The sequence below is a fragment of the Corvus cornix genome, chromosome 12 (genome assembly GCF_000738735.6).
Source record: "Corvus cornix cornix isolate S_Up_H32 chromosome 12, ASM73873v5, whole genome shotgun sequence".
Taxonomy (NCBI): Eukaryota; Metazoa; Chordata; class Aves; order Passeriformes; family Corvidae; genus Corvus; species Corvus cornix.
Window position 1 is genome coordinate 1,925,840 of NC_046342.1, and position 7,955 is coordinate 1,933,794.

Sequence of the window (7,955 nt, forward strand, 5' to 3'; positions counted from 1 at the left end):
GAATGGCCTTGCAGACATGGCAGGCAGCTTCTTTAGGTCTGGTTTCAACACCATTGAAAAATCCAACCAACAGTGATATGAGAAGTGATGAAATGTCAGTAAAAACAGGTGATGTTTTCTGAATTAGCAATTTCAGTGGGCTTCTGCGTTGCAAAGGCCACTGGAGGACTATTGGTACCACCTAAGGGTAAGGAATAGTGTGTGAGAAGCTGGACTGGAAGAATTTAAAAGCAATCTACAGCTTTGTTATGAGCTGTAGACACCAGGGACTTGGACTGACCCAGAGAAAGGTCAAATGATTGGGATCAAATGAGATCAAACCTTTTCTGTCTTTAACATCCCCAATATCTATCTCCATGTGCCTGAATGTTGAAGCTTGGTAGTACCAAGCAATTATTTGCCTTCATCTGGAGTTGCTTGGATACATTCTTCCCTCTATGCTCAATAATTTCATGATTAGTAAAATCCATGTAATCTTTCCCTAAACATTAAATTTATCACCTGATGTTTCTTTCCCCTGCACATTTCCTTCATTCCTTCCAGAATCTACAAGAAAGAACTTTACTACCTCCATAGTAAATTTAACATAGAACACTTAACTCCATAGCTGTTCACAGTATTTTATTCCCTCTTCAATACTACTTCTGCATTAGAATTCAATTCCATGAAACTCTGTATTTAATCTTATCTTCCTAAACATTCAGATTCACCACCTTCTGCTTCTTGTCTGCTTTTCTATAAATGTGAACTGTTTGGCCTGTCTGACATCACGCACTCTGCCAAACAGCAGAGAAACTAATTGGAATTCTCTGAGCATTTCAGCTTCAATCTGTGGGCCAAATTCTCGGTTGTCATCAGCTCCACTGCCGTAATCATGGGGCTCCACAACAGTTCATGGAAATTTGCTGACACAAATGGAGCCTGCAGCCCACTATCTGGAATTGAGATCCATTCTTTCCTTGCCTGATGGGAAGGAAATTTTTTGTACATCCTGATGCTGTTTTGCGCAGCCTGGCTTCTCAGTAACCGCCACCTTTGTCCCCCTCATTACAGAATGTGCTATATCCAGCAGCTGGGGTGAACTGTTGTACCATCCAGCACTGAATGGGGCAGCGGTCACATCCACTCTTGGCAAATGCTTCCAGCCTTGGATCCTGTTCCTCGCATCCTGATGCTGAAAGTTCTGTTTACTACAGTTTTCACAATAGCCTTTGAGAACGAGGACTCCCAGAACACAATAGTGAACCTCCCCAGGAGTTGCCAAGAGGGGAAAAAAATCCACTTCCTTCTCTGGCAGTGGTGGGATGTAGGTAAGGCTGCACAGCAGCCCTGGCCAGCAAGAGGGGCACAGCAACACTTTTTGGCTCCCATGAAGTTTCATTTGAGAAAATGCCTTTTTCTTGGACAAGGGGAGTCTAGAATGACTTTTCTTGTTCAAGGAGATTATATAAAGAGAGGGAAGAAGGATGGAATGCAAACATTTAAGGAGAAAGGAAACTATGGACATCTCAATTCTCAGCCTGCCCTAGACCCCAGGTAGCAAGAAGTGCCATTTAAAATAGAGAGTGCCTATGGAAAACATGAGGACATCCTGCTAACAGGCAGAGTATCACAACTGCTTATTAAATATCAATAACAGATATTCTAACATGAGGAATAGACTGTGAATACCCATGAGATGTTTCTGGAAGTGTGAAACAGAAAATCATCCAGGAGGTACAGGACTGCTACTCTGCTCTGGTTCCCAAGAATACTTTTCTTGTCTGGGAGAAGGACACAGGGGTTGAGGTGAGAAGCAAGGATGATATCCATGGTACTTTTTCTTCCTCTTCCCTGGAGAGTGGGGAAAGAATGGCACAGCTGCCACTGAGGCTGGGCCTGGAGCCCACCCAGAACTCCTCTGAGAAGCAACAGGACAGAGATAAAGGTGCCAAAGGACTTGGTTTGCACTGTAAGGGAGAGTGTAGCAGGAAAGGGCTGGAAGGATAAAATCTAAACGAGGATACTTCATTGGGAATGGGAAACAGAGGAGCCAAACATATAAGAAGGAAATAGAAAGAGAAAACAGATGAATAGGGGAACTTCAGCTTCTGGATTGTCATTAGGGTTTCCCTATATCTGGCACAGATTTTAGCAGGATGATTTTGAGTTGGTTTTGAGTTAACAAAATGAGAGCTGTTCTCTCACAGCTGAGTGTGTAGCCTGAGTGTGGCTGCTGTGCAGGCATGAGGCCTTTTCCATTTTTTTTTCAATTATAGTGTTAGTTTTGTTCATCTTCATCAGCATTTACAACAGAATTAGTCAGACTTGCTCTCAGTTCAAAAGACATGTTTTTTAAATTAAGCTTCAGTTGAAGAACACATGGATGTAAATAACAGGAAAATGTGTTCCGTGAAACTTTGACAAGTTCAGTAAAGCCCCAAACTTAAAAATTCTGGAGGTCCAGTGACACCCCCTGTATAACCTCATTTTTTTCCTCATCTCAGTTGCCCTGCGCAGGACTGCTTGAAATTCCCAGTGCCTTTGGAATAGCAGAGGGCTTGTGCCTTCCACACCTCGGAATCCTTCTACAATCTCACCTTCTTTGTGCAGAACTCCCAATTTGGGTGTTCCAGCAGCCACACCGGGGGAGCTGGGAAGGGTGGCAGCACCAGCAGAGCCCAGGTGAGGGGCACGGGGTCAGCCTGGGGCAGGTGTGCCCTGCTGGGGCACGGGGGGGACTTTTCCATGTAGGACTGGCCAGATGCAGGATTGCTCTGGGGAAGGGGAGGATGAGAGAACGAGCGTGGGCGGAACACAGGAACTCTCTCTGGTTGGCTGGGGCTGTGCTCGGAGTAGAAATATGCTGACTTTTGTATGTATGTGATAAATGTGTTTTAAGAATAGCAGTGATTTCTTAATCCAGTTTTGCAAGTACAAACAATTACAATGCCTTGTAAAAGAGCTGCTTGGATTCCATAGTCCCAATGTAACAAAGATCAAACTGCCGAGCTGATCGCTTTAACTCCTGTTTGAGGGAGGAGGGCAAGGAATGCCAGAGCTCGAAATCAACTGTTTACATCTTGATTTTTTATAGGAAATTTTGGGGGAAAATACCAGAAATGGATCCTACTATTTCATTCTTTTAAGCACTGGTGGCTTTGAACACGGTTGCTGTTTTGGGCTGCAAATTCCGTGTGAGTTTTCTGACACCCCAGTGTGTACTGAAATACAGAAGACAGGCATTTCAGCTCTTCAGGACAGAGAAAACTGATTTTCTCTCCACACTTTTTCTACATTAGTGATGGGATTGGCTGGATTATGCTCTTTTTAAGACACGTGGAAGATAAAAATATTTTATTGCGATGCGTATGCAGCTAGAGTTCTGTTTCAGAAAGGAAAGGAAAACATATGATGACATTTAAGCTCTATATGCCCAGAAGATCCCAAATCTGGCTCTCCAGTTAAAACACCAAATGTGCATTACTGAGGTACTCCCTGTTTAATCCAGTCCGCGATGAGCAGTGCTGCAGTGCCATTTGAGAACACACAGCAAATAAATCAGCGCAATGTGTCAGTGTTGGCAGGAGTATCTGTGTGTGTGTATAAGATAATCCCAGGCCTGCTCTGCCATATGTGGGCTGAGTTGTCTTGCATCCCAAGGGTGAGTTATTCCCTTAACACGAGGCTCAGTGCTGAAGGTGTTTATCCTTCTAAAGCAGGGATTACAGAATCTATGCACAAAACTGCAGGGGGGAAAAGTGAGAAAAATGGGGTTTGTTTCTTTCAGCTGGGATGCTCCAAAATTCTGAGTTTAACTGCAGTTGTAACTTTCCAAGATCTGCTTCAGAGCCCATGGGTGGAAAAAACCCCAATCCCTGCTTCTCTTTTTCTGCTCCCTCGTTTCCCTTCCATCTCCCTGTTGTGAACAGGGGGAATTGGCACTGAGGTGCACTTGGGTCAGGGCCGGAGGAACAGCCCCAAAAATCTCCTTCCTGCAGCTGCAATAAAGAAAGTGAAATGTGGTGTGTGTCTGTACTCAGCCAAAGAACTGAACGTGGAATTTTTAATTGGATGGGTACATATTTTTTTTAAATTTAGAGTTCTACCTAAGGTTTTCCCTTTACAGGAGGCTTTTAAAATAATGCAATCATTTTCAAAGGAATTTGTTATCAGAGGTAAGACACGGTGCATGATTTGGCAATATTTTTGTAGGTCACTCAGTTATTTGTAGCCCGCTCTCTCTCTGTTACTTATTATTTCCTCTTTTTTGCAAACCCTTTTCATATGATTTCTTATTGTGTGCATACGGAAGTTTCCAAGCTACGGCTGCCCAATCTGAGTCTAACAAAAGAGGAAAAATGAGGAAATGATTAATTGTGTTTGAATTTGATCATTCGTTCAGTTTTTATAGCGCTGGGGCTCTTAAGTGAGTTTGGAACAAGCACCAACAGGAGTTTGTTGCTGTGTGACATTGGGATAACCCGAGATGTTCCCGTGGCTCTGGGCAGTGGGATTGGAGGGACGCGGGGGCGGGATGGGGGTTGGATGTGGGGTGGGATGCAGTGATGGACGCGGGGCTGGATGGGGGTGGGATGAGGAGCGGGATGCGGGGCGGGATGAGGTGTGGGATGCAGGGTGGGATGTGAGGCTGGTTGCGGGGGGGATGAGGAGCTGGATACAGAGAGGTGCGGGATGCAGGGACTCCCCGGTGGCTTCCAGGACCAGAATGGCAGCACTCCGTGGGGCGGGATGCGGTTCGGGATGCGGGATGTGGGATGCAGGATGTGGGATACCATTCAGGATGCAGTTCGGGATGCAGGCTGCAGTTCGGGGTGTGGGTCAGGATGAGGGATGCGGATTGCAGTTCGGGATGCAGGGCGGGATGCAGGATGCGCGATGCAGGATGGGATGCGGTTCAGGATGCGGGATGCGGTTTGGGCTGCAGGTCGGGCTGCGGGCTGCGGGATGGGATGCGGGGATGCAGGGTGCGGGATGTGGGATGCGGGCTGCGGTTTGGGATGCGGGATGCGGGATGCGGGGTGCGGTTCGGGATGCGGGGTGCGGTTTGGATGCGGTTTGGGATGCGGTGCGGGATGCGGGGTGCGGTTCGGGATGCGGTGCGGGATGCGGGGTGCGGTTCGGGATGCGGGGTGCGGGATGTGGGATGCGGGGTGTGGTGCGGGATTCGGGATGCGGTTCGGGATGCGGTTCGGGATGTGGGATGCGGTTGGGGATGCGGTTTGGGATGCGGGGTGTGGTTCGGGATGCGGGATGCGGGATGCGGGATGCGGTTGGGGATGCGGTTCGGGATGCGGGGTGCGGGCTGTGGGATGCGGTTCGGGATGCGGGGTGCGGGGTGCGGGGTGCGGGGTGCGGGATGCGGGATGCGGGGTGCGGTTCGGGGTGCGGGATGCGGGATGCGGGATGCGGGGTGCGGGATGCGGGGTGCGGGATGCGGGATGCGGGATGCGGGATGCGGGATGCGGGATGCGGTGCGGGATGCGGGATGCGGGATGCGGGATGCGGGATGCGGGGTGCGGGGTGCGGGATGCGGGATGCGGTTCGGGATGCGGGCTGTGGGATGCGGGATGCGGGATGCGGGGTGCGGGATGCGGGATGCGGGATGCGGTTCGGGCTATGGGATGCGGTTCGGGATGCGGGGTGCGGGATGCGGGGTGCGGGATGCGGGGTGCGGGGTGCGGGATGCGGGATGCGGGATGCGGTTCGGGATGCGGGATGCGGGATGCGGGATGCGGGATGCGGGATGCGGGGTGCGGGATGCGGTTCGGGATGCGGGGTGCGGGGTGCGGGATGCGGGGTGCGGGATGCGGTTCGGGATGCGGGATGCGGGGTGCGGGATGCGGTTCGGGGACTCCGCGGTGCCGCCCGGCCCGGCCCCGGCAGCGCTGCGCGGGGCGGGCGCCATCGCCGCCTGCTGGGCACGGCCGGAGCGCACCCGGGCCGCGCACCCAGCCCGAGCCGCGCGCGTCCCTCCGGAGCCGCCGGGGACAAATCCCCCGCTCCCGAAGCGATGGGCGGCCTCGCTTCTCAGCATTGAAACCGCGCTTAGGAAATAAATTGAACAGCGGAGACTGCCGCGGTATTAACTCAGAGGAAGCTGTGTTTTAAAACTAAAGGAGAACTGAAAGCTGCCTTGTCGAGATTTGTTCCAGGTATCCACAGTGTTGATCTTTTAAGAAGCACCTATTTCACTTTTTCTGTAATATTTTACACTTTGGCATAATAACAGCCAGATGCTCTAGCAGATAACACAGGTTGAAATCCAAAACCTGGGTGGAAAACTCTTACGAATACTTACAAATGAATTAGGGTTAGTGAGTAGCCATCTCAAAATCAATAAAATCGATCTCCCCGGCGCTTGCATCACACAGGTTGTAACAGATGTTTGCCTGACGTTGGCGGGGCTGGGTGTGGTGGCAGTTGTTGGGCTGGTGTGAGGCCTGGGAGTTTGGTGATTAATGCGAGTGCAAGGAACCTGTAACACGTGAAGGATGCATTCCCAACAGCCCGGCCAGCAGTGGAACGGCTGCAACAGCTGGGGAGTGGAAAATCATTAATTCTACACAAGCAGCACTGCTTCCAGGATCTCTGGGCATTGCAGGAGGGATCAGGCAGCAGACCAGTTAATTAATATATCCTACTAATTTCCCTTCTCTTTGCTTTTTTTTTTGTAATATCATGATTTGGTGTTTTTACAGAAATTTACACTGTGAGTTTCCCTTTCCAAATCTGTGGTAATTATATGAGTACCAGGAAGCCAGCAGCCAAAGGAGAGTTCCAGAGTATCTCAGGTGAGAAGACAGCAGTAGGCTTGGAAAATGCATCCTGACCAAGTCTGCTTTGGGCCTTTTCTGCTGAAGGGAGGTTTTGGCACACATTTGCTGTACGCTGTTACAAAAGCTGATGTGCTGGAGTAAGAAATAACACAGGCCACGGAGTGCAATGACAGATGAATTAATTGCAAATATTGTGTGCCCTGGGAGGCAAGGGGCTGATGGGAACTGTCCTTTCTCTTGGTGATCAAAAAGTAAGTTTTGGAGTGAGAGGCACAGAACTGGTGAACATACATGCATAAGGCTGAAAAATATTTCATTGCTCAGGCAGCACCTCATACTGATTTTTATTCATTTTTTAACCTATTTTAGGAAAATCCTCTTCCTCTCCAGGAGCAGGAGGAACTTGCTCAGACCTGGGGCCCTGTGCTGTTCTCTTGGCTGGATGATGCCACAGAGGGACCCAGTGGGATTGTCCCCACACCCCAGGGCTCACCTGCTGCACTCCAGGGCTTGTCTGGGAAGGGTCCCAGAGCTTCTCGATCTCTGCTGACGTTTGGTCCCCGAGGTTTGTGTCTTTCACAACAGAACAAATACAGGAGAGCTCTGGTTTGCTGCTCACATCAGTGCCACTCTTCCTGCACAGCAGCAGAGCTGCTCAGAGCTGGCATCACCTGCTTTTCAGGAGGTTTTGGCAAAACAATTAGAGAAGAGAGCTGATCACAAAGGAGGCTTCTGTCTTTTGGGTCCTCTTTGGTCCTGAAATTCTCACTGGATCTTGAAAATTACAGAAAGCAGTATTTGCCTTTGAGAAATGGGTATTCCCTGCATTGTGAATATACCTTGGGAAATATTAATGCACAGAGTAACCCACACTTGCACTTGTTTAAAATGGAAATAATCCCTGTGCTGGACAGCAATCCAATTTGCAACATTAGGGCCTTTTGTGGCTCCAATCCTCCTTACAGCACACAGAGGATTTTTAGCCTTCTTTGATATTAGAGGGCAATTGGGTCGTGAATGGGCTCCTTTTGGTTTGGGTTTTATGAACAGAAAATGTTTGCCTTAGCAGCAGATTGGGCGCCAGTATCTCACAGAGTAACCCAGTCTACTCAAAGCCCACTCCACTCCAAAAAAGTCACCAACTCCTCCAAAATGGACATAAATTAGTTTAATTAT

The 7,955-nt window shown here is 49.4% G+C and overlaps 1 protein-coding gene and 1 long non-coding RNA gene across 2 annotated transcripts; one reads left to right on the plus strand and one right to left on the minus strand.

The window, feature by feature from the left end:
* Window positions 1-4,897: 4,897 nt before the first annotated feature.
* Window positions 4,898-5,908, minus strand: LOC120410670 (vegetative cell wall protein gp1-like). Its single transcript, XM_039559149.1, has 2 exons — window positions 5,669-5,908; window positions 4,898-5,617 (listed from the first exon to the last, which is right to left on the minus strand). Exons 1-2 carry the CDS (start codon window positions 5,906-5,908, stop codon window positions 4,898-4,900), a joined length of 960 nt encoding a protein of 319 aa, XP_039415083.1.
* Window positions 5,909-5,972: 64 nt separating this feature from the next.
* Window positions 5,973-7,465, plus strand: LOC109145992. Its single transcript, XR_002047742.3, has 3 exons — window positions 5,973-6,155; window positions 6,702-6,794; window positions 7,149-7,465. It is a non-coding gene; the product is annotated as an uncharacterized LOC109145992 (long non-coding RNA).
* Window positions 7,466-7,955: the final 490 nt, after the last annotated feature.